The sequence below is a fragment of the Amblyomma maculatum genome, chromosome 10 (genome assembly GCF_055883805.1).
Source record: "Amblyomma maculatum isolate TAMU_Amacu chromosome 10, ASM5588380v1, whole genome shotgun sequence".
NCBI classification, from domain to species: Eukaryota; Metazoa; Arthropoda; class Arachnida; order Ixodida; family Ixodidae; genus Amblyomma; species Amblyomma maculatum.
The window spans coordinates 144,060,500-144,088,042 of record NC_139353.1 but is presented as its reverse complement, the minus strand read 5'-3'; the positions used below and the strand labels follow the sequence as shown (position 1 = coordinate 144,088,042).

General features: G+C 46.1%; 1 protein-coding gene and 2 pseudogenes across 1 annotated transcript; all 3 read right to left on the bottom strand.

Moving 5' to 3' along the window:
* LOC146177614 (uncharacterized) overlaps positions 1-27,270 on the bottom strand; it is a 142,239-nt pseudogene extending 114,969 nt beyond the window's left edge.
* LOC146177616 (uncharacterized) lies at positions 213-3,957 on the bottom strand. The gene has a single exon (XM_084580515.1). It carries the CDS (start codon positions 3,838-3,840, stop codon positions 3,016-3,018), a length of 825 nt encoding a protein of 274 aa, XP_084436641.1. The 5' UTR covers positions 3,841-3,957; the 3' UTR covers positions 213-3,015.
* LOC146177615 (uncharacterized) lies at positions 15,837-17,809 on the bottom strand (annotated as a pseudogene).
* Positions 27,271-27,543: the final 273 nt, after the last annotated feature.

The window sequence follows — 27,543 nt, the reverse complement described above, 5'->3', positions numbered from 1 at the left end:
AAAGGTTAAGACGCGCGATTCTACGCCGTGAGGCTAGGGAGGGTAAGTTTAATTGTGCTTTTAGTGCCGAAATACTCGAATAGTAGGAATAATTTGACAAAATGAATCTTGTTGCTCTGTTCTGAACTGATTCGAGGGTATTAGTAAGGTTATTTTGGTATGGGTCAAAAATAGCATTAGCATACTCTAGTTTAGGACGCACAAACGTTTGGAAAGCAAGTTGTTTAATAGGGGGGAGAAGCGATAGAAAGGCTACGTCGTATATAACCTAGAGCGCGGTTAGCAGAATTTATTATCTGGTTAGTATGCTGTATCCATGTTAGGTCACATGAAATATGTACACCGAGGTATTTCACTGATTCAGTTTTTTCAATCTGGATGTTATTGATGCAGTAATCGGGAGCAATGTAGTTACGATGGCGGTGAATGGGCAAGTGGACAGTTTTAGACACATTTAAATGCAGGAGCCAAGTGTTACACCAGTCCTGTATGCGAGAAAGATCCCTTTGTAACGAGAGACACTCAGCGGAACTTGTTATTGCTCGGTAAACGACGCAGTCATCAGCGAAGAGGCGAATATGAGAAGAAATATTTTTAGGCAGGTCATTAATGTATATCAAAAAAAGAAGAGGCCCAAGCACCGTACCTTGAGGTACGCCTGAAAGCACTGGGGTTAAGGAGGAAGAATGTGAGTTAGCATACACGAACTGTTGACGGTTAGCCAAAAATCCTCGAATCCAGCTCAGAACGCACGGATGAATGTTAAGACGTGATAATTTCAACAAAAGACGACAATGGGGAACCTTATCAAACGTTTTTTCAAAATCTAAAAATACCGCGTCAGTCGGGATGTTGCTGTCCAGGTTTAAATGTAGGTCGTGCAGGAAAAGAGCAAGCTGAGTGTCACAAGAATGATTTTTGCGGAAACCATGCTGATTAGGATTAAAGAAATTTACGGACGTTAAAAATTTGGCAATCTGAGAATATAAAATATGTTCCATTATTTTACAAGAAACGCTTGTTATTGAAATTGGGCGGTAGTTACTCGGTGATGAACGGCTTCCTTTCTCGAAGACTGGGATGACCTTGCCCACCTGCCAGTCACGTGGGATTGAACCGGTTTCGAGTGAATCCTGAAAGATGAGTGACAAAAACAGGCTACATGGATGTTTAGTATTTTTTAAAATTTTGGCGTTAATACCGTCTATACCAGTAGATGACGAGTTCTTCAAGGATTCAATGACTTTAACAATGCCCATGGGATGAAATGTGACGTTTTGCATCAGTGGGTGCGTAAGGTATGGTGTATCTGGAAAAGTGTCATGCGGTTCGTTAGTGAAGACTGAACTAAATGTTTTATTCAAAATATCTGCGACCTCGTTCTCAGGTATAGGAAGCTCGGAGCTGTTAAGAAGTGAAATCTGAGTAATTTGATCAGGGTTAATGGTCTTCCAAAAGCGTTTAGGGTTATTTTGCAACATAGAGGGTAAAGTGGTAGAAATAAACTGACGTTTAGCTTGAGCAGTCGTATTCTTTTAGGACTGCGTAATATTTCTGCCATGCGTTTGGGGTGTTAGATCGTTTAGCTGAACGGAAAAGGCGTTTTTTCTTGTTGTTTAGACGTTTGAGGGATGCGGTAAACCATGGTGATGTTACTTTTTCTGCTGTTGTAATTGTGGGAATGTAAAGATGCATAACCCGATGCATCTCTGCTTTGAAATTTAGCCAGTTTGTCTCGACAGAATTCAGAGGGAAGTTAGCGGCGAAAGTGACGAAATAGTCAGATAATCCTCTGTTCATGCTGGCATAGTCCCCTCTATCATATAAAGTAGGTGTCTTTTTGTTTCTTTTGTATGTCGCAATGAAAGGAACTGTGTACAGCTAAATGATCACTCAGACCACGCAGCAGGGTGATAGCAGTAAAGTTATCCGGGTGAGTTGTTAATACAAGATCTAGAATGTTGGACGAGCTATCGGTAACGCGTGTGGGTTCAGTTACAAGTTGCGTTAGGCCAAATGTTATACACGTGTTCAAGAAATCGCTGGCAGCGTTGCTTTTAGATAATGAGGAGGCAGGGATATACCAATTTATGGAAGGAAAATTAAAGTCACCAAAGAGAAGGACAGGACTATTTGGATACGTTTCTGTTAATGTTGTTAATGTTTCATGAAGTAAAGGCGTGAAACAACTGTCAGCGTTGGGGGGCCGATAGCAAATACCTATGCGTGTGTGCGGGTGCGAAGAAATGCAGCGAAGCTAGATCATTTCCAGTTGGGATGAGGTGTTGATAAGTGAACAATTCAGACTCTTGTTAGTAGCGATAAGTACACCCCCGCCCCGGGAATTATCAGGCCTATCTTTTCGGAATATGTCAAAATCTGAAAGGAAGAATCTCGGCATCATGAATAGATATGTTAAGCCATGTTTCAGTTAGTAGCAAGACATCGCATGAAGATGAGCCGAACATACTGCACAAGGAATCGCGCTTTGGAATGACACTTCTAATGTTAGCTAGCAAAAATGATAGAAGGTGACGTTTATGTGAATCCGGTTTTTGACGTTGAGTTTGTGATGGCTACGAGCATTCCTCAACGACTTGATTTGAAGTTTGGTCAAAGCGGTAGGTCTTACCATTCGCAACAAGTTTGTCAAGCCGCAGTTTGTACCGGAGATTTCTGGCCTTTCCAAACCCGATAAGGCGTTTCTGAGCTAGGCGCGTGCTTGGGGCGACATCTTGTGAAACAGCATAACCTGTATCCTTAAATTTCCTGGCTGAAGATAGTACTTGCTCTTTGTCCTTAAAGTGAGCAAACTTCACAATAATAGATCTGCATTTCTCAGCTTGGAAAGCCCCAATACGATGCGCACGCTCAATGTCACGCGGTTCAAGGTGAAAGCCCAAGTACTGATCACAGTGAGCAATGATGATACTTTCTGATTCGAGCCATGTTTAGTTTTCTTTATCCTCAATGCCATAGAAAACAAGGTTGTTTCGTCTGGATCGGTTTTCTGCATCAATGATTTGGGCAGACAGTACTTTTATCTGAGCAGTGTGTTTGTTCACTGGTTGTCTTATGCAGGCTTTTTATTTCGGTCTGCATGTCATCAATACAAGCACAGGCGGTCTCAATTTTTTTCAGCCTTGTTTTAATTTCGCCAAATGTATTTTCATGATCAGCCAGTTTCAGCTCTATACACTTTAGCTGCTCTTGTATTACGGTCTGCCCGGATTGCAGCTCTTTCAGAACACTAAGTATCTGTCCAGTGCCAGGGCCGGGATTGGATTCAACATCCCCAGATAGCACGAGAAGTTTTAACAACATATGAGCACAGTCACATCCAATATAGCAAAAACGGCGTGGGCTCGGCAGCACTAAGAGGGCACGGTGGCTAGTTGGCTTAGCATAAATGCAATAAGAATTCATTACCTGCACCAGGAAGAGGTGCGGAACGTAAGCACGGGTCATCGCTGGCGTGCTGCCGAGCCCACTAAAGGGCGTGCTGCTCAGGCCTGGCTTTTCAACCCGATTCCACGCATGCGCAGAAAGTCCAGGGGCGGTTCCGGGACTCGATCCGTTGTGGTTAAGGCACGGTGCTTGCAGATATGGTCGAAAAACAGGTGCGGGGTGCGTTGTCCGGGATGCGCTGTCGAACGGGTGTATCGGCGATGAGAAAGGATCCACCGAAAGATGCCAGGAAATCGAAGGGACGGCGCCTGGGTTTAGCCAAGCGACAGGTGCTGGGTACGGGACATGATGGCTGGAAGGCTCCAGTAGCTGCAGGCTCCAGAGTCCAAGAAACTGCACCAGGAAGAAGTGCGGAACGTAAGCACGGGTCATCGCTGGCGTGCTGCCGAGCCCACTGAAATGAAATCTTCCTTCTTGAAGTGCCGGCTGAAAACCTTTGTGTAGCACGACCTGTCGTTCGGTTTCCAACCATCGCGTCGAACTGCAGCAATCCACTTCTCCCTCAATGCCAAGTCTGATGGAAATTCATGAAACGATAGTCCCGGAGTCTTCTTTTTTTCATCCGACTTGCACAAAGGCACGCAACAGTACGCCATGTCAGACGAAGCGAGACGTGTCGCAAAAGCACATGTTTCAACGCAGCAAAGCACGTCGCCAAATCCCAAATGGCCAAATCACGCGAGCCATCGGGTGATAAACAAACCCTGTTTACGTGGCGCCTCCTCGCGGCTGCCAAGCGCGCTACGTGAATGGAGACGCGACGGCGCTGAGAGCGTGAATTGCCGGGTACTGAAAAATAGAGGAGGCGTTGGCTCAATACATATAATAGCAGCACGAAACTATACATGTACAAAAATGGTGCTCCTTCTGTTTTCAATTCTCATGCGTTTGACCTTTTGCGATAACAGGCTTCTCAAGCCCCGTCTCGATAACAGATCAGACAAAAAGAAATATACTTGCCTTCACTGAAGTATTCCGCTGAGCAGGACCGGCACGCCGCGAGCCTAGACGCTTGACGCTTGAAGAAAAGGCGGGAAAGTGGTCACGCGTGGGGAAACCGGCAGCCGGCATTTGCCCGCAGTTTAGCACTTGCTCTGGCGTCGTAGAGAAGTAATCATTATGCTCGAAAAATATGCATCTTCATTAGTGTCTGCTGCTACAGTAGTTAAGTTTCAGCTTTTATGCTCATGATACTAAGAAAATTAATTTATTCTTTTACAAAACCTCGGCTACATTTTATACACTGATCGCGCTGGTTCAGCTTGGCCAACAACGCCGTAAAGAGACTGGCTAAACGTCGCATTCCGACGTGCATGAAAAGAGGATAGGCTATTGGTATTCGCAATACGTTGGGCCAACTTACCTTGCCAATTGCAAACCGACATAGTCGGCAGTCAACCACACTTCAAGCTTTTCTCTACCTTCGCTGGCCAACAAAATAGGCCAGCGACCAGTCCCCAACCTGGTGCCAACCACTGGCAAGCAGTTGGCCATGTCTGCTTGGGAAGGCGGCAGCGGCGATGGAGATCGGGCAGGCTGCTCTGCTCATGCCCTGCGCAGGCCAGATGCCGAGATGGCAGGGAGAAATCACGTGCAGAGTTTCTGGCCCGGGGATAAGGAGGGGAAGCTATGAGGGAAGCGGAGAACGGCGTCGAGCGGCCGTTGTCAGCGTCACGGCTGCGGCGAACGGATAGTGTTGCAGCGGTGCTGGTGGGCGGCGTAGGTCCTGGCGCATTCCAACCGGCGATCTCGAGAAACCGTGAAACCTAAGAGCGTGTTCTTTACTTGGCGATTGCAGGTGTTTGCACAGCCCGAGGTAGACCAACAAACTCGCTCGCATGGAACAAAGCGTCGTTTTTCCTGTCTCGCATGTAGAGATGGCAGAGAAAAATTACAAGTTCAGGCATGTAAAAAAACAAAATGAGAACACCAAAAGCCGACGCGAGGCGGCGGCGCCATGGTGCCGGTTGTATGACCGTCATTGGATACGCATCACGCAGCTTGACGTTCGTCGGTCACTCAAGGCGTAGGTAGTGCGGCATTCCAACCACCGATCTCGAGAAACCGCGAAACCTAAGCGCGTGTTTTTAATGTGGCGATTGCAGGTGTTTGCGCACCAAGGGGACGACCTACAAACGCGCTCGCATGGAGAGATCGCAGAGAAAAAAGTACGACTTCACTAGTTCAGATATGTAAAAAAAAAAATGAAAAGAACAAAAGGCGACGCGAAGCGCCGGCGCCGTGGTGCCGGTGGTATGTCCATCACTGGATATGCATGTCGGTCACTTAATTGAGGCCCGAACGTTTGCGTCGCTGCACCATCATCATCAATACAGCTGCTGAGCGCTTTCACTGTTCGCTCTCGTTGCTTATGCTCTCTTCTAGCTTTCGTTTCCTTTTCCTTTTGCTCGATCTGGCACGTGTTAGCAAGCCCCTTCTTTTAACGACGCGGCTGCATTTCGAAGAGGGCTAAGTATGCTAAGTTAAGCGCAGGTGGTCGAGATTTAACCAAAACCCTTCGCTTACCCGTCAAGTTAGGGATGCACATCGAAAGAGAGGAGTATCGCCGACCAAACATGAATGTACTGTAGTTTCGGCTGCCACATTGGAGCCGTGTTCAACTTCTCTGTCAACCCTCCTATGACGCGATAGCGTTCCCTTCCATAGTTCCTTCTTCATCACCTGCCATTACGACGTGGTCCGAATCACCTCAACTGGAGGGACAGACATAGTGCCGTTACCCATTGTCCGTTGTACGTCACTCCATTGTGTGAGTTACTCTATAATAATTCGTAGAAACTGCTCTATGCATCTTTAAAGAAGCGCTAATGCTGGACTAAAAACAATTTTGCGGATCATGTACAACTGCACTTAGGTTATCACAATATGGATATTTGTTTGGCTACCTTCTGAAGTCTCGTCTTCATTTTGTGCTGGACATATTGTGATACTTGTGGAGTAAGTAAGGACCAGGAACCGCCCTGATTAATTGTTCGGCATACATCAGCGTTTCTCGAAAGATACGCACGGTACCTCACGCGCGGTACCTGACCTCGACTGCTCTCGGTCTTAGGATTATTCAAGCTGAATTTGAGGACCAACCAAACAATTCGTTAAGAGCTTAAAACTTTCAATCTTCGAATTATAAAGAGCTCCTGTACTCACCTACCTTTTCTTCTTGTTTATTTTCCTACCACTGCACGCCCTTTAAAGCTCTTTTTTTATTTACCTCTTATAGGCCCCATACATATTTTCGTTCCTTTTTAATCTGTACGTAATATTACTATCGTTGACTATATGTACCTGATGTTTCCCATTTTGGTAGCAGTCCAAAAAGCCCCACGCTGAATTTGAGAGGGCCTTCCTCATTGCGAACTTCAATGCGGAGTGTACAACAAAGATTATTAGCTGTAGACATCTCTGGCGTTGTAGGGCCTTGTTGCGCAAATTTGTTATGAGCCAGGTCTGCGGGTAGTCACCCGCAGACTAGCACTACCATTTTCTGTTCCAGAAAACTTTATTATTATTATTATTATTATTATTATTGCTGTTTATTGTTCTTGTTAATAATAATAATAATAATATTATTATTAGTGTTGTCATTGTTATCAATTGTGTCCGTAAAAGAAGCTTTGTGTCCCCGCTGCGGTGGCTCAGTGGTTAGGGCGCTTAGTTGGGAAGTGTGCTGGACGAATACCGGCCGCGGTGGTCGCTTTTTCGTGCAGCACTTCTCAAATAAGGTTTTCAGTTGGTTGCGTGGCAGCAACAGTATCCGAACCCTATGTCGCCACCCCAAAGGTGTCCGTTGCCGAAAAGTGCGAAAAGCTATGCATACAGGGTCAGTTGTTGGGCGAGTTGGTGACGATGTTCCATATCTACAGCGCGATAAACGGGACAAGAGAACACAATAACGACAAACACAGCGCTGTGTTTGTCGTTATTGTGTTCTCTTGTCCCGTTTATCGCGCTGTAGATATGGAACTATGCATACAGCCGCTGAGCCAAGCATCGCATTGTTGCGACTGTAGGAAGAAGGAAACGAAAATCTACGGGCCTGCTACCAGCTCTCTTAGTTCAGTTCAGTTGTTCAGTCGAGTCCGACTCTTCGTGACCCTATGGACCATGTCACGCCACGCTTTCCGGTCTCTCACTATCTTCCTAACATCACATAACTTCATCTGCAGTGCCTCGAGGATGCCATCTAACCACCGCGTTCGCTGCCTACCCCTTCTCCGGCGACCCTCAACCTTTCCCAACATCAAATCTTTCTCCAGCGACTCCTCTCTTCTCATCAGATGACCAAAGTAGCTGAGCTTTAACTTTAGAATTTGACCCTCCAATGAGCAGTCAGGGTTTATGGTCGACAATATCGACTGATTTGATCTTCTGGCAGTCCAAGGAACTCTCAAGAGTCTTCGCCAGCACCACAATTGAAACGCGTCAATTCTTCGGCGGTCAGCCTTTTTCACAGTCCAACTCTCGCATCCATACATCACAACTGGAAACATCACATACATCACAACCGGCTCTCTAGCTCAGCCGAATCCGCTGCCCCGTGCGGGCCGAGGAGAAATTAAAAAGAGAAAGAAAGAAAAAAGAGGAAGAGAGAAATACGACCTTCGCAACCCACCGAAATGGCGACGGGGGCAATGACGCTCACAAGTACAACCACGGGTGGCAGGCGAGCTGCCGCGGCGGCCCCCCATTCCCAGCCCCGAGGGGCCAGGAGCAACCACCCTCCCCCTCGCCCTATTCCCGGATCGCATTGCTGCCGAGCACGTGTGTAGCGCTAGTGGGGTGCGCAAACTTCACCCGGACCTCCTCCTCTGTACAGATTCCATTCTCCTTTTCCTTCCTCAAGCTAATGCGCATGCGCATGGTGCAGTTTACGGTTATGACACCGTAATGTTTACGCCATTTTGAGCATAAGAATAACGGTTATTTTTTACAGTGCAGTTGACAAAGAACCCATGAGTTTGAACATGGTTCTGTTCGCTGAGGTCGGTAACGATGCGAACCACTACAAAGCCGCATTCCTCAGCTGCAGCGATGACGTCCTTCGTCCACAAGTCTCTCCGGCTCAGTTACTTGGTGAAATAGTATGAACACGGGATCTTGTAGGAGCTGGCCACTCCATGGAGCACGAAACACAGGACACGGTTAGCAAGTGTTCCGTTCTTGGTACGCGGTGCACCCTTTTCCGGCTTGTCTTTCATCCCAAATAATACGTCAGACTTCCGGTCGTATATACACTTTGGCTTTATTGCAGCTTCATCTATTATTAATGAGGCGATGTGCTGTTTGTGGCTGAGAAAAGAAGCCTCGTGAACTAACCTTTATTTCATGGCACCGCTCATTCCTGAAGAACTTAAGATGGGATCGACATAGCGCTACAGTGTGCACTTATGTGGCAGTGTGAGCAGATTGGTACGGGCATGATCATAGCCTTTTGGAGAAAGAAAGCGCCACATGATACACTGTCTGATCACTTTTTCGGGATAAGACTGGAATTTCTCCTGGTATCCGTCAACTTGGTGAAGCAGGAAAACAGCCTTTTTCTCCCCCTTTTCCGCGTCTGAAGCAATATTTTTCAGAGTAACGTTTGTCGTTTCGATATGAGGAGATCACTTTCCTCTCTGCTTCTAATTGCTGCTGTGCTTTTGAGCAGTTGGAGCGATAGTACGCTACCTGCGAACGAAGCCTAGATATCATTAAAAGGTATCGACTTGTCGCTGTGCATCGTTGTTTGAGTGCCTATGGTAGCTCTCTGCTTGGTTTCACGCTCCGGCGACTCTAGCACTGCACCCTCGCATTCTGGCTCTGCCTTTCGTTTTGATGTTTCCTTGAAGGAGCAGTGTCTCGAAATTTTGGGGTCCTACGCACTTTCTTCGCACTGGGTGCTAGGTAAGAAGGATATCTTTCAAATACGGTTGGCACTGCACCGGGAACCAGTTTTCTTATCTTGCGGTCACAGACGTAGTCACTCTCCAAAAAGTGCTTGCTACATACTGTATTCGACGGTGATCTGTCATTATAGACGAGATTTTCCCAAGAAATGTTTCTTTGCATTTGGCGCACAGTTTTTGGTCAACTGGAAACTGATGAAACGACACACCTGACAAAGCGGCACACAATAGTACACCATAGCCACTTCACAAGTTTTTGAGGCGAGTACCCATGAAAAGTCTAAGGCAAAAACTTACCGAGAAACGTGATCTTCTCAGCAGGGCACTAAACGCTTGAACCACACAGGAAACTGTTCGTCCACGCACACAGCGGCAAAACCAACACGCAAAAAAATGGCACACGTGCGCGCCGACTTGCTTCTCAAAACGTGCTCCGACGCCGCCGCAGCACCCCTAGCATGGGTTAGAGTTAGGGTGCCTCGATGCCTGCCCGCTGCGCCGCTGTTCAGGGTGGTGACAGCACCGCGGCGCCGCCATTTTGGTTTGAAGGAACGCCTTGCGCGCCCGGTGAGCTATCGTTGCACAGGGCAGGATTTTCACCAATCGCATCGGAAGCTGAAAATTCCTGGCATGTGTAGAATTACGCTTTCGTGCTGAAATACAGAGCTCATTCTCTTGTACAAAAGCACAGTACTTATGTTGGCAGAGTGCTGCGGTGTTACGAGGAAAGGTGTTTGGCGAGTCGGAAATGCTGAGTTTTCACTGTCGCTGTCACAATTTATTTCGTTTGGACGGTGGCAAATTTTTTTGACAAAGCCGTTTGTGAAATTACACAACGCTTTTCTGCTCACGTGTTGGTAGGCTCCCTCGAAACTTTGAAGCACATGTTTCGTTTGCTGAGTTTAACAGAAGTTCGCGGCCTTGTCTCACGGAGTCCCGGCCGTATTTTTACTTCACAGTGATTCTGTACACGATGAGTCTAGATTACACATGAGCTACAATTTTGAGCTTCCAATTAGTGTATTGGTGGCATAATAGCACTCTGCATAATCATATATCTAAGGCAAGTGCGGCGGTTTAAATGTGTTTTTAATAACAGCGGTCGTTTCATGCACTCAGTGAGGTTTACAGAGCACAGGTAGCTGGCGAAAATGTATATCGATCGACTTTGCAAAATAATTTTATTCAAGGTTAGCACCAGCGACCGTCTTGCTGCCATATCCGTTACATGACTCATCAGGCTGCATCAGCCTCAACGTTACAATGCGCTCAAGTAGTCTTTTGTTCAGAGTGGGATGGTCACTGCAGTGCACCGAAAAAGGAGGTACACATTCTTCCAGGATGCGCCTCAAAGTTTTCATGGGGCTTTTCAATCGGCATATATCACTTTCCTCAGAAAACGTTTTGAAGGCACTCCCAGTTTTCAACGAGGTTCACTGCTCCGCGACTAACGTAAGATTCCTTCCACCACTCATATACTCCTTCATTTGCACAAAAGCATGTTCCTCGCCTACTTATTCTGCAGTAAGCGCCTTTGTGCACACAGAACAAGAAGTTACAGTTGACAGCAGTGGCTTCACCAGAAACCCTGCTAGGTGGGCCACAATGTTGCTTTCAGTTTGAGAAAGAGATTCAAGATCTTCAAAATCAAAATCATTTACGTCAATTGGGTCTTCTTGCTGTACGTGCCTGATTTCCGCCGAAAAAATGTCTATGACGTACTCACTGTCATCAATGTCATAACTGGTGGATTTTGGCACTTTCAAGAACTGGCTCACGGAAAGAATCCTTATGGCATTTTTCACGTCATATGGACTCGGCACTGGTTCCAGCATTCTTATAACAGAGAACAAGTTCTCCAGGCAGTCCTGTGCAAACCGTCCCGTCATTACAAACTTGTATCCACATTTCTTCAGGAGAAAAATGTGCAGCTGCAAAATAACATTCGTCGATATAACAACACCTGCCTGGCATGGCTTCCATACCTTATTCACACCAATGCTTAGGCTATTAATGACCTCCACGGTGAGGTTTAGCACTGAAATTGCTTCCCTGTATTTCTCTTCATTCATGAAGCTAGAGCCACAACTGGGCGAGCTGTCATCAGGGAGTACCACTTTGACATCAGTTCAAGAAGCCACGCAGTTGTCTCAGCTTGAGGTGGTAGTAGCTGCTGCTCGATATAATACCGAATAGCTGCAGGTGACTCCAAATAATTGTGCAGCTATTCCTACTTTCATTTTTGTAAAGTGCCCAGTGGACACATGCACATGGGTTAAATTAGGTGCAACTTGTAGCTGATCATTATCTAAGTTCAAAAGAGCCTCAACATGTTCTACTGTTATTTGAGTTGTCGGTAAGTTGAACCGTGAAACTCTCTCGCTACTCAGGTGCATCGAATTTTTCCGAACAAAATGGCCCCTCACATTCTTCAGCACATGGGCAGGGTCTCGCATAAAATGTGTCTCGTTGCTTATGAAGAGATGCGGCACACTGGACACTTTAACAGCGTTGCGAGAGCTGCTTAAGTTCAGCGACCTCCACATCGCGCGGTTGGAGCTTCCCATGTCATAAGTGACACACCGCACACGAAGGCCAATGTCTGTGCAGAGCTTGATAAGGTGGAATACGAAGTCCTTGAGCACATCTCCACTGACGTAAGCACCTGGGTAATGAAAAGCAATTACTTGTTTCCAACGGGTATTTGTGCCACCCACCATGAAGACCAGCGCATGCTTGGCTGGCTGGTCAGATGAAGGCAATGTTATCATTCCAAGCAGAGTATCGTTGCCACGGTAAAGTTTTATCCCACTCCTGATTTCCATCTCATCAAGAAACAGTATGCAATCTTTTTTGATATCTTTCATTGAAGATATTTTTGTTTGCATTGCAGATAATATTTCATGTAGCACACCAGGCTTGAAAGACAGATGCTGCAATATTCTACATAGTGTGCGCCGTGATGGTAGGGGGTAGCCTTGCTCTATGAGGAGGTCATACCTGTACTTCCACAGGCGAACTTGAGTTGCAGTGCCTTTTTTACTGTGTCGGCACTCCACGCGCGACATGTTCTATCCTGCTTTTCTAGAGCTGCCTTCTGGTCTTCATTCAGATATTTCAAGTTGGCAGTCAACATTGCGACCTTTGTTTCCAGCTTGGCTGCTTGTCTCGTAGCAGTCCTTATGTTCTTTTTAGCGACAGACAGACCTTCTTTAAGCTGAGAGTTTTTCTTCATGTCCCGGAGAGTTTCCGCATTTCGCTTGTTGACAGTGAGTCAACATCTAGGATGTCACAATGCTCCTCCTGTTCCTCTTCTTCTGTGCTGTCGCTGATGCAGAGTTCACCTCTGTCGAGCTCTTGATCATTAGGGGATGAAGGTCTGGGTGAGGCAGTATCTGTCGACTGAAATGATTCTGTACCTGACGTTGCAGAGTCAGCTAAACTTCGTCGCCTCATAGAAGGCTTCCTGCATTTCGGTTGCATGAAGAAATACGGGCCATATTCAACACGCATAACGTTTGTAATTGAAAGCAACAGAGTGATTTTAGACGTAAGTAATGATTTCTTGTGAGTCAGAGAGTCGGAACTGCAGTAGACTTCAGTAGCCGCCGCCCGTCTTGTCTGGCATTTTCGTACTGGTCAGGCTCAAAGTGGCGCTAGAAAACTTTAACACGGAAGCAATCTTAGAGACAAGTAGACCACACATGCAAGCACACAGAGTAAGCGGGACAGGCTCTTCTAAACTATCATGCAGAAGCACTTATATTCACGAAAGTGTCATATTGACACCAGCGAGCTGATCACTGCTAACATTTCGGTTATTTACTGGAATGCTTATACAACTTCGCGTTATCGAACCTTCGGCTTATACCACCACGATTATTCACGTACTGCTAGCAGGATTGCAGTGAAGGTGCATTGAGTCGCGACACGTTACATACACTAAGTAGAGCAACATAAGCATGCGCACCTGCAGCCGCAAACAAACAAGACAGAACACTTAACAGAAAACTACCGAATGCACCTAAGTCTTCCTACATAGGCTTTCCAACGCTATGCAGCTAAATAATATAGCGTAAACAGCAATTTAATTACAATTAATTAGCTGTAATTAATTGAAACCTCTAATCAGCCCAGCGTAATTATACTGGACAAACTATCCATCGATATAACACTTGCGGCTGTATACTAAACATAGGCTGCACAGCCACTGCGGACACATTCTGTACACGCCACGTATGAAAAAGTAATGCTACGCGTTAAACGACGGCCGACCAACTTAGACAACTTCCCTGTCAAACTCCGAGGCACAGGCAAGCTTCGATCACTTACCTTGCATATCTTCGATGTGTTAGTCGCTTTCCACTTCTCCCGCTTCTCTTGAGCCCCCCACTTCTTTCTTCTCTCAGGGTCTCGTGGAAACCGAAAAGTCCGGAGTCCTTTTTTCCATGAGCCGGTGCACAGCGGAACGCAGCAGTCCGTCATTCTCTTATCTTGTTCACCCACCCACGGGTGAACGATAAGAACAGTGTTACACTGCAAGAGCGTGTCCGAAAACCTTTTCAATGTCGTTCACACGAGAGCACGAAAACACCGCCTCACCAGCTCGTCGACCGCACGGGAGACACGTACGACGGGCTGCAACTTCAAACCAAAATGGCGGCGCGTCTGGCGAACGGCGGTGCGGAGCGGTACAAAGACTGTCATCACCCTGAACGGCGGCGCGGCGGGCAGACATCGAGGCACCCTAGTTAGAGTGCCACGATGCCTGCCAGCGCCGCCGTTCAGGGTGGAGACAACCTCTCCGACGCCGTCATATTGAAGCACACGGGATCAGCTGCGCTCGCGTTCGTAACGATGCCGTTCATACTCTCGGCGCTCTTCAGAGTGCTTTAATTGACTTGAACTTGACTTTTTATCAGCATCGCACTGCTTCTCGTGTTACTCATAATAGCCTTTTTAAAAGCCTAGCGTCGGAGACAGGATTGCACGACTTAATTTTAGGACTGCAGGTGGTCGAGGTTGAACATTTCATATGCAGTCTGTTGGTTTGAAAACGCAATAATATTTTAACTATTAGTTGCCCGGCAGTATGCTGTCGATACGTGCCGATGGGAGAAATTGCCTTCTTTTTTAATTCCATGGTTTGTTAACGGCAGCACGTCGTAAGCCGCCCGCACGCTTTGGTTTCGCTTATGTTATGCTTGCTGTTTTCGTGTGCTAAGCTCGCAACAACTGATGTCTCTCCTTTCTTAAAGAGACATTCACACGAAGAAACTAACTGCAGGACTGCACGACTCACATACACCAGATTTCTAGAACCTTGATTGTACTCCTTGAGCTGCACAAGGGTATGCTCATCGGAAGCCTCATCAGCAATGGGAGCCTCAGTACAGGCAGGGCATGGTTTCTTAGTGCTGATAAAAGGCTTCACCAAATAGCCTGCCAAGTGAGCAACGATGTTCACTTTCGAGGAGAGACAATTGCTCGACTTCTGCGCAGTCATCATCATATCAGGTTTCTTGAATTCATTCTGCACTTCTTTAATCTCTGCAGAAAAGAAATGCACTAAGTAGTTGCTGTTAGCTTTATAACCAGAGTTCTTAGGTACATTGAGGAACTGGCTGACTGATACAATTCTGAGTGCATTTTTGATATCATATGCACTAGACACGGGAGAAATCACCCGGATCACCGAAAACAAATTCTCCAGGCAATCTTGAGCCAACCGTCCTGTTAAGAAGAATGCGTTGAGTTCAGGCGTTCAGTCGTGTCCGACTCTTCGTGACCCTATGGACCATGTCACGCCACGCTTTCCGGTCTCTCACTATCTTCTTAACATCACATAGCTTCATCTGCAATGCCTCGAGAATGCCATCTAACCATCGCGTTCGCTGCCTACCCCTTCTTTAATTGTCACACACTTAATTGTTTAGCAGAAACTCGTGAAGTTGAAGCACTTCAGCAGTGGACATTAGCACACCTGCTTGACATGGTTTCCACACCTTTTTGATGCCAATGCCTAAACTCTCGGCGACTTCAACAGCGAGTTTCACAGTTGAGACGGCCTCTTTGTATTTACTTTCACTTGATAAACTGAGGGCAACAACAGGGTGCCTCGCAGTCATGATTGTGTACCACTTGAAAATCACCTCACAAAACCAGGCTGTTGTTCCAGACTCGGGTGGCAGCTTCTTCCGCTCTACAAAGTACCTGATAGAAGCAGGTGCTTCTCTGAATAACTGAACAGCTACCCCTACCTTCATCTTTGTGAAGTGGCCATTGGAAATGTGCAGCGCACTTAATTTAGGTGCCACCTTCAACTGCTCTGTGTCCAACTTCAGGACAGCTTCTATATGCTCAATCGACACATCAGTTCTTGGTAAATCGTACTTCGCCACTATTTCTTCACTCAGTTTCGTCTGGTCTTTTCGCACGAGGTGCCCTCTGATGTTTTTTTTAGTACATGTGAAGGATCTGGCATAAAGAACAGCGACATAGAATTGTCGTATGGATGAGGAACTGTGCATGTAGTGACAGAAAAGCGGGAACTAGACAGGTTTAAGCTACGCCACATCGCACGGTTGTAGCTCCCCATGTCGCATGTCACGCACAGCACACGCAAAGATTAAGTGGAAGACAAAGTCTCTCAATTTCTCTCCATTAACAAAAGCACCTGTATAATGATAAGCAATTACTTGCTTCCAGCGCGTGAAAAGACCCCCAACCATGAAGACGAGTGCATGGTTTGATGCTTGGTCGGTTTCAGGGAGCGTCACTTTGCCAAGAAAGCCATCACCACTTCGATCTAGCTCGACACCTTTCCGAATCTCCATTTCATCAAGAAATAACAGTCTTTTTCAATGTTTGACATCGCAGCCACTTTCACCTTCATCATGTTGATAATTTCACTCAAGACCCCGGGCTTAAACGACAGGTGTTGTAGTCGTCTACAAAGTGTCCTTCGTGAAGGAAGGGGGTTTCCTTGTTCTAAAAGCAAATCGTAACCTGCAGAGCCGCAAGCAAATTTCAGATGCAGTGCTTTTTGTATGGTTTCTGCGCTCCATGCACTACCTTTCCGGCTCTTTCTATTCAAATCAGCCTTCTGGTTCTCATTCAAAAAGCTCAAACTTTTAGTGAGCGTAGAGAGATCTCTTTCCAGGCGCCTTGTTTTTCTGTTTGCGATATTCAACTTCTTTTGCGCTGAAGACAAGCTTTCGCGCAATTCAACGTTTTTCTTTTTCATGTCTTGTAGAGCCTTCGTAGCTCACATGATGAAAGCGAGGAAATACTTTCACTGCTCTCATGCTCAATTGCGTTTTCTTTGAAAGAAGAGATACTGTCCCGAGTGAGTTCTGTCAAGTCGTCAATGCCAGCTTCTGTAGCTACAGTTGAGGAGGAGCTGGTTCCTTCATCAGCAGGCCCACATTGGGCAGGCCGCTTTGCAGGGAGCTTTCTTCGCTTAGGTGGAGCTGACATTTTAATTGTTTTGTACTCAGCAGCTGGAAATGCCGGAAATGCGCTCCAGTACAATTATTACTTACGTCTGAAGTCAAACAGCGTGGGCAAAGCTGTAGACTTTAACAGGCGGCGCCCATCCGGCCGGTTCCTCTCAAACTGGTCCTCTTCAAAGTGGCGCTAAAAAGTAAACAAGGCACCAGATGTGAGTATTGACGTTTTCTTAAATTGATACAAACTAAATGCGTTTAAGAAATTAACCAGTTATTTAAGGTGCCTAAACGGGATTTTTAAAAAAAATGTTGCTAAATTACTGAGCTTAACACCTTTTCGTAAGAAAAAAAAAAAAAAAAAAGAAAACCTCCGCTTACGAACAGCGTAAAACAAATATGCCTGCAACCGTAACATCGTCTATATCACTTGCGAATAGTACGGTTCAAATATTTTCAAATTTAAAGAGAAAAAGTCACGCGTCACGCGTGAGAGCCGCAAAATATCTCCTGAGATCTCATAGAAAATCGCGCTGTTTCAAGCGACACCAACATAAAAGCCACGCTCTCGAGACAAATCACTGTAGACCTGTCGAAAATAATCAGGCACTTCAAACTCATTCTTACTATTTTTGTAACGCTGCAGGTGACTCTGCTGTCTAAATACAACTTACGCGAACTTCTCTGCAAAACAAACGCCAGTGCTTCCAGTGAAAGCATCAAAAAGGTGTGCGACGTTATAATTCTTTGCGAATTCACGCTACCTACAAAGTAGCGGCGTACCCAGTATATTTTAATTGCAAAGTGCGGTTTGATAAGACTAAACTCGTTTGCAACTTACCTCGGAGATATATGAGCTGTCAGTTGCTTTCCTCCGATCCCGCTTAACTTGAGCTTCCCATTTCCTTCTCCGTTCCGAGGTAAGCGAAAACAGCGTAGGCCTTTACGCGTTGACCCGGTGCACATTGGCACACAACAGCCCGTCATTCATACGGTCGAACACAAGGTAAAATCACTCGAGGTACGCCAGCAACCGCTGTGCAGCAAACAAAGCAAGCGCTTCTGCTTGCGCCGAGCAACTGCGACCGGCCGCTGTGCTTCAAAATGGCGTCGGAGCGAGCAAGAGGCGGCGTGGGGCTGTTCAAAGGTTGGCACCACCCTGAACGGCGGCGCTGGCATCGAGGCACCCTAAGGCCCGCTCCGCGAGCGGCCGGGCCACGTCGGCGCTATGGATGCTGTCGTCGGCATGCATTTGGCCCCACTGTGTCAGTATGCGCCTTAAACCTTTCTCCTATATTTAGCTTTGGGGATGTAAATAATGCTTTATATATGAGAATAATTTTAGTTCGGTTAAAGCAGAGCGTCAAAACCAACACAACTGCCGCTCAAGAAGGCAAATCTGACACGGCGTTGGCGGTACGAGTGTTAATAAAGCACCACATTTTGTGTCGCATTGCACGCTTCACACTAAAGCTCAACCACATGAGGCGAGAATTCGCGGCCGCACGTGAGGGGCTGAAGGGCGCCAAAGCATTGACGCTCGTCGCTGTCGCTCAGCTTCTGGGTTTTTAGAAAATTTTGCGTGTCTGCCGGAAGCAGCTAGCGTGGCAGCCAATCGCAGAAGGCTTTGGGGTACTGAACTTCCATCTTGGCATTTTTTTGTAAGTGAACTTTGTTTACCAAGTCCGATTTGAGTGAAGAATCTGCAGACGCCCACTTCGTCTGATCCTTGCATATATGAGTGCATCGATACAGTTCTTAAAGCTTAGTAAGGTAGTGAAGAAAAAAAAATATTGTTAATTTTGTAAAGGAGCAGGAGAAGGTCACTGCTTGCAATGCAAGTCGGCATCGCAGTGTAGTATCGCACTGCTGCGCTGTTACCTATATTTTTTTTTACCGCTACGCATTACAAAAAGTTCCATCAGTGTTTTACCATACTTCATGCTGTTTAGTGTTAGAAATGAACGGGATATGGCGTAACTGCACTCCCCCTGACCGAACGGCGAGGTGGCGGTTACAAAGCAGCGCTGAAAACGGGTCTCTCTGTCATCAAGTCCCGTCGCTCCGTGCGGTGTGCACCAACGACAACGACAGGCGTTGACGGCCGCGTCGCGCGGCCGTCAACGCCAGGGGCTGTCGCCTCATGCGGTTACCGCTTAACTTTACTAGTTATAAGATACGCCGAACAGTACGCTAAGGAACCGATCTCATGCCGATACCGGAGAAATACAGGATACAGGGACCCATCCCAACCAGTCTTACCGCCATTTTCATCATCATCATCATCATCATCATCATCAGCCTGATTATACCCACTGCAGGGCAAAGGCCTCTCCCATATTTCTCCACTTAACCCGGTTCTGTGCTAGCTGCATCCACTTGACCCCTGCGAACTTCTTAATCTCATCCGCCCACCTAACTTTCTGCCGCCCCCTGCTACGCTTTCCTTCCCTTGGAATCCAGTTTGTTACCCTCAGCGACCATCGGTTATCCTCTCTTCAAACAACATGTCCTGCCCATGTCCATTTCTTCCTCTTAATTTCCACTTGAATGTCGGTAACTTGAGTTATTTCTGTGACCCACTCTGCACGCTTTCTATCTCTTAATGTTACCCCTACCATTTTTCGTTCCATAGCCCTCTAGGTTGTCCTCAACTTAAGTAGAACTCTCTTGGTTAGCCTCCACGTTTCAGCCCCATAGGTGAGTACAGGCAAGATGCAACTGTTGTATACTTTCCTCTTGAGTGATACTGGTAAGCTGCTAGTCATAATCTGCGAGTGCTTGCCAAATGCGCTCCATCCCAATCTTATTCTTCTTGTTATTTCCTTTTCATGGTCCGGATCTGCGGTTACTACCTGTCCTAGGTAGACATATTCGCCTACTATTTCCAGTATTTCGCTACCTAATGTAAACTGCTGTTCCTTCCCGAGGCTGTTGAACATTACCTTAGTCTTCTGCATATTGATTTTCAAGCCTACCTTTCTACCTTTACTGTCTAGGTCATCAATCATTATTTGCAGTTCATCCCCCGAGTTGCTTAGCAAGGCAATGTCATCAGCAAATCGCAGATTACTGAGGTATTCTCCATCTACCCTTACCCTAACTGCTCCCATTCCAAGTCTCTGAATACTTCCTCTAAACAAGCTGTGAATAGTACTGGGGAGATTGTGTCTCCTTGCCTAACACCTTTCTTTATGGGAATTTTGTTACTTTCTTTATGCAGAACTATGGTTGCTGTGCAGCCACTATATATATCTTCCAGCACTTTGACGTACGGCTCGTCTACCCCCTGATTTCGCAATGCCTGCATCACCGCCGAGGTTTCAACTGAGTGAAATGCTTTTTCGTAATCAATGAATGCTATGTATAAGGGCTGGTTATATTCCGAGCATTTTTCTATCACCTGATTGATGGTATGGATATGATCGATAGTAGAGTACCGTTTCCGAAACCCTGCTTGATCCAATTGCTTGATTGCAGTCTAAGGTTGTTCTGATTCTATTAGCGATTACCTTAGTAAATACCTTATACGTAACAGACAGTAAGCTGATTGGTCTGTAAATTTTAAGGTCCTTAGAGTCCCCTTTATTGTGAATGAGGATAATGTTTGCATTCTTCCATGGTTCCGGTACCGTCGATGACACCAGGCACTGCGTATACAGGGTGGCCAGTTTTTCTAGCACGATATCCCCCCCGTCCTTCAGCAAATCTGTAGTTATCTGTTCCTCTCCAGCTGATTTCCCCCTTTTCATAGTTTCTAGTGCTTTCTTACCTCCTGGCGGCATGGCGGCCTGTCCAGCGTAGCCAGGCTTTCTTAGCACCCCCTGCTGCGTCACATGTCTGACCGCCGCCGTGGTCAGTTGTTCCGTAGCCGCTGGTGACTGAGGGCCGGGGTTTTATGGAGCTTATCATAGGAGGTTGTGGCCAATTACTGCACCAGGGTGGCCAACTTCTGTTCTAGTGAGGGAGTGCGTTGCCGGAGGTGTTCACCGGAATCAGGTCGCACCCCAAACCTGTGTATGCAATTCCATCGACACGCGGATTTTTTTTTTCATCCGGTGGAGAATTGCGCGGCACGAACATATAAATTAAATTCCTACCCCCCCCCCCCCCTCCACCCCTCAAAAAAAGAAAAGAAAAGACCACTGATCTCCACGAGTGGAGATCGTGGCGGAGGCGGAGGCAACACACCCCTCGGCGGAGGCAACACACCACTTTGGCCCCAGCTTCACGTAGACGGCACCTCCGGGCTGACCCACCCGGGGGAAATCGGCAGTCTTTTCCTGTCCTCCCCTCCATCTTTCACTTTCCTATCTCCTTTCCTACAATGTCCTGTCCTCTCCTCTCTTCTTGGTTTTTCTTTTTCCAGGCGGCTAGGGTTAACCTTGTGTGGCGTACCACCCTGAGTACCGCCATATTTGGTTATAGCTGGGGTGTACAGCTGGCATGGACTGTACTTGGTTGCAAGTTCCTGTCCTGCCCCCTTGTTGGGCTCCATGGTGGGCGGCTGGCACCTTGGCCGAACAACACACATATTACATAGCTTCTTCTACTGTAAAAACTGATCGCCTAAGCAAAAAAGGCGCACCGAAGAAATTGCAGAATTCCTGCGAAAACCTAAGAAAAGCTTCTCCAAATATCACGTCGTGCACTCCGAAGTTGAAGGAAAGCCGGCCCGAACTTTGTCCCCATTTCTAGTGTCAAAATGTTTCTCAGCTGTCCTTGGTCCGAAATACAAAGTCACAAAAATAGCAAACGGAGAACTACTGCTTGAATTAAACGATGAAACACAGTATGCAAAGCTTCCAAACCTCCACTGCATTGGGGATGTCAATGTGACCATCACCGCCCATAGATCTTTGAACACCGTGCGTGGTGTAATCTCCGATAATGACTTCCTCCACATAAGCGAGCAAGAAATGCTAGAAGGTCTTCCAGAACAAAATGTTGCAAATGTGCACAGGATAACAATCCGAAGAGATGATAAAGAGATACCTACTAAACATCTCATTCTCACATTCAGCTCAAGCGTACTGCCAGAAAAGATCGAAGTAAGATACCTGAAAGTTGAAGTCCGACATTATATACCGAACCCCCGAAGATGTTTTAACTGCCAACGATACGGCCACGAATCACAAAGTTGTTGCAGTCGCAAAACATGCGCAAAATGTGCTTCGAAAGAACACCAGTCTGAAAACTGTGATGCATCATCGCCACACTGCGTGAGCTGCGAGGGGGATCATCCTGCCTATTCTAGATCATGCCCAAGTTGGAAGAAAGAAAAAGAGATCATCACTATCAAAACAAAAGAGAACATTTCATTTACAGAGGCCAGAAAACGACTTGCACAACAAACTAATCTTTTTCTATTCACTGGAAAACCAGACTATGCGGTTGTAGCGTCCAAGGCAGAGGCAATACACTGCAATCAGGCGTCTGCCAAGGTGTCTTCGGAACCTGAGGCAGGGCCATCCTGCTCGCCTCAGGCAGAAGCAGCAAAGGCTGCTCTGCCAGTTTCAAAAGAGGGCTTGCCGACCACGTAGTCGGGAGCCCGCAAGGTTTCCCCTACCAGGGGGAGACCTAAGAATCGGTCGTCCGTGCCTTCACCTCGGACCTCCAGCGCCTCGGGTGAGGCGATGGACTTCTCCCCCAGCACTTCTGGGCTGCAGGGGAGGAGGCCCTCACTTGAAAAAAAAAAGGGAAAACCACGTATAACCCCTCCTGAAGTAAAGTAACTTTTCTTAATCCCCAACATATCATAATGGCTTACATAGTACAGTGGAATTGTAGAGGTTTATTGAGAAATTACGCTGACATTACAGATATCCGCACAACCATGACACCCACAGCTGTGTGTCTTCAAGAAACAAACCTTGGGCCTCAGCACACAAATATCTTTAAAAAGTTCAAAACTTTCCGAAAAGATCGAACGCATGCTGGTAGGCTGTCAGGAGGTGTCGCCATAATAATACAACCTGATGTCCCTGCCAGACAAATACCACTCAAAACAAACCTTGAAGCAGTGGCCGTAACCATCATAAGCCACAAAACGATGACAATATGTTCCCTCTACATACCACCACAACTCTCAATTACACTACATGAATTAGAAGACTGGACTGAGTTGACAGAACCATTCTTGATTGTTGGGGATTTAAATGGGCACTCCCACTTCTGGGGGAGTGACCATACTGATACCAGAGGACAGATCTTAGAAGACTTTATACTTTCAAATAATATATGCCTTTTAAACACCGGGAAGCCGACGTATTGTTGCCCCAGCTCGGGAAAAATGAGCTGCATTGATTTAGCCTTCACATCTTCATCACTTTTTAATGATTTTAATTGGGATGTCTTAAATGACCCTCTGGGAAGCGATCACTTACCGACAGTTTTAAAGTTATCATCATTCACACCCATCATCCCATCGAGGCCACGGCGCTGGAAACTCCACCTCGCCGATTGGTCGGTTTTTAGAACGAACGCTGCGCTAGAAAAAGTATATTCTGAAGATTTGAGCGTAGAAGAAATAAATGAAAGGTTTATCGTGTGTATAATTTCAGCAGCACTATTATCCATTCCACAAACGTCACAACACGCAAGAAAAAAACACAAAGTATGGTGGACGGTGGCATGCAAATTAGCCAAAAAAGAACAAAACAAAGCATGGGGCATCCTCCGCAGATATCCGACACATGAGAACCTGATCAACTACAAGAAAGCCAAAGCCAGAGCGCGGTATGTCCGGAGAAACGCGGAGAAAACTTCGTGGCAAAAATATGTGTCCTCGATAAACAGCTCGTTGCCCTCCAAAAAAATGTGGGAACAGGTCCGAAAATTTACAGATTTCACCCCTTATACATATCCTATGCTGACACCACCCGGAACACAAACAGCATTAGAAGAACAAGCGAACATTTTAGCCGAACACTTTGCCAATGTGTCAAGCTCATCTAACTACACTCGCACATTTCAAAAGCATAAAACAACAGCAGAAAAGCAAAAGCTTCCCCTTCGGACAGGTGTAAATGACGACTACAGTGCACATATAACAATACATGAATTAAACAGAGTCTTATCTTCTGGCAAAAAAACGGCACCGGGACTTGACAATGTACACTATCAAATGCTCGCCCATCTCTCACAAGCCGCTGTAGAAGCATTGCTGAATTTTTTTAATAAAATATGGATACCAGAAGCTTGGAAAAAAGCCATAATAGTACCCTTTTTGAAATCAGGCAAACCCCCCACATGTCCTAGCAGTTACAGACCAATAGCCCTAACCAGCTGCATTGCGAAATCTTTTGAAAGCGTCGTAAACATCAGACTAACCTTTTTTCTTGAATCCCGGCATCTTCTCGATATACATCAGTGCGGCTTCAAAAAGGCATCATCAACAACCGATCACCTTGTCCGCCTCGAGAACACAATCCGGGAGGCGTTCAGCCACAGGCAGCACTGTGTCGGGGTCTTCTTCGACCTAGAGAAGGCCTACGACACCACGTGGAGGTTAGGTATCCTCCGCGACCTAGCAGATCTAGGTATCCGTGGCAGGATGCTGAGCTGCCTGAATGACTTCCTGACGAACCGTACATTTCAAGTCCGTTTAGGCACAGTATTCTCCACGACTTTTGCATAAGAAAACGGCGTGCCGCAGGGGTGTATTCTAAGCACAACTCTCTTTATAGTGAAAATGAACTCGTTATCTACAATCATCCCAAAGTCCATAATGTACTCCGTCTACGTAGATGACCTGCAAGTAGCATGCACTTCCTCCAACATATCCACCTGTGAGAGACAACTGCAACTGACACTAAATAAACTAGCTACCTGGGCGGACAGCAATGGATTTAAGTTCTCTCCTCAAAAGACAGTGGCCGTTGTGTTTTCATTGAGACGAGGCTTACAGAATTATCCCACGTTATACCTCAACCAAACCATACTACCAGTGAAACATGAACATAAATTTTTGGGTATCACATTCGACAAGAAACTTTCATTTCTTCCCCATATAAACAATCTGAAAAAGAAAGCAGCCCAATCACTTAACGTCTTAAAGGTGCTGTCGCGAAAACGGTGGGGGTCCGACCGAGCATGCCTTCTGCAAATCTACCGCTCCGTGGTGCGCTCTAAGTTAGATTACGGTTTTATAGTATACGGTTCAGCTAGGACATCCTATTTAAAACGACTAGACCCGATACACAATCTTGGATTACGGTTAGCAGTTGGCGCGTACAGAACATCCCCAATAACCAGCCTCTATGTAGAAACAGATGAACCTGCATTAAAGGACAGACGATGCGCCCTAAAATGTGCATACATCCTGAAACTTCGCTCTCAGCCAAAACATCTATGTCATCCAGTAGTCACGGAATGTCCCTCTAGGACAGTCTTCAACAACAAGCCCCGGTTGATTAAGCCGCTTCTCATGCGCTTCGAACAAATGTGCCAAGATTTAGACATTAGTGAATTGCCAAGTATTGCCCCAAGAAATAAACCACTCCCACCATGGTACACCCTCCCAGTAGTTTCCGACCTCACACTAACGCAGTTTCAAAAAACACGCACACCACATGAGCATATATCACAAGAATACCTTGCATTAAAAGAAAAATATAAAAATTGCAATGCATTTTTTACAGACGGCTCAAAAACTGAAGACTATGTTGGCAGTGCAATAGTACAAAATAACACAGAGAAAATAACACGACTACCCCAGTGTGCATCAGTTTTTACAGCCGAATGCTACGCTGTCTGTGTTGCTGTGGAGAAAATATTGGATAAGAACATCAAAAACAGCATCATCTACACAGATTCATTAAGCGTCATCAGTACAATAAACTCCAAAAATGCTGTTCAACCACTGATAGGAAACATTATACACAACATAGTAAATATCACAAGAAGAAAACATACTATCAAATTTTGCTGGGTACCCAGTCATGTTGGGATAAAGGGTAATGAACGAGCAGATATATGCGCGGCAAGTGCGAAAAATTTACAAATAAAGCAAATCAACATGCCACACAGAGACGGAATGAAGTTAGTACGTACGAAATTACGAGCTAAATGGCAGGCTGATTGGGAAAGCAAAGCAGAGAACAAGCTTCACTCCATAAAGCCCATATTAGGAGAATGGCAATCATGTGGACATCAGAAACGTTTCATTGAGGTAATTTTATGTCGTCTGCGCATAGGCCATACACACAACACATAACTTCCTACTAACGAAAAAAGGCAAACCTGTATGTAAAATGTGTGGACATGAGCTAACAGTAAATCATATTTTAATCTCATGCTCACAACTCGAGGAGCGCAGGAAAAAATATTTTACTGTATTTTACAAAGAACACATCCCATTTCATCCCGCATTGCTTTTAGGCCAAGAAGCACTTGTTGATTTTTCACTTGTTTACGGATTTTTAAAGGAAGCCAATGTTTTAAACCAAATCTGAGCATCAGTACTGTAGCCACTTGATCGTCTAACCTTGCGGTTGGCGCATGATAGCCACAGTTGCTTACGCGCCATAAAACTCGCCATAAACGTACGTCATCCCGCCTAAACCACAGTAACCCAATCGCACGCATTAAAACCCGCACCTCCGCAATGAGCAGTTCATTTATTCCCGACGCCATAGTGCTCTGGAATGGCTTTCCCGACAACGTAATTACATGCTCCGATCGCCGCCTTTTCCGCGAGAAACTGGCTAATCACTTCTCATAAACATATTCATACTGCGACACCGAAGTGCCAACTGTTCCTTGTTTTCTTTTTGTATGTTTATTTCTTGCTTTTAGTTTGTATATTATTTTACACTTTTTTGGTACCCCGTGTATTTTTCCCCCTTTCTTTCTTTTGTGTTCTCTGCTACTACCCTCCAACCTGTATGTACGCCCCCCCTTATCTAATGCCTTCGGGCCTTTAAGGGACAAATAAATAAAATGAAATGAAACTGCAGAATCCCTTTGATTGAACTCACCTCAAAAAAGCGCTTGATGCTAGTCAGATCCAGCCATTTTTGAGTTGTCAGGTCGGCAAGTAGGTGATCGAAGTGATGCTCGATGTGCGCCAACACTGTCTACACGACACTAGATATCACTGAGCTGTGCCTATTAAATAGGAGTTCTAAATCGCACGGGCGATTCGGGTACGCCAGGCGACGAAGTTTCATCCCGAGCGCTTCATCGCCGGGTACTCTGACTCGCTGTGGGCTGACGAATTCTTCTGGGATGAATAGCGACGCCAGCAGGTTTGTATAGTCCACCTTAGTGAATCCGAACATCTGCACAAATTCTTCTGGGTCTATGCGTTTCATCTCGATGAGGCCACGATCGCGAAAGTTACGGCGTGGTGCAGGCTGAGGGAACTGACAAAACATGGCCTCAATCTCATTCCATGACAACGCGCCGAGTAAAAGCTCGTCACCAAGCACACTGTATGCGGCCATGGCAGCAGCTAAGTGGCACGTGCTTTGAGCAATCGTAGACTCACACGCGTAAAAAAAAGAAATTGCCACCCGCGAGCGAACGAACCTCACCCGTTAAGAAATAGAACAAAACAGGCTTAACAATACATTCTCTATGGCTTAACAGGCTAAGGAGGTGGATTGGCCTAGCTTGACATAACTTCACAGCCAGCGCAAAAAGAAAAACAAATAATGTCAAGAAAAATTGCAAAATATGGTTTGATACTTTTTATTTATAGGACAGTTTTAAAAGAA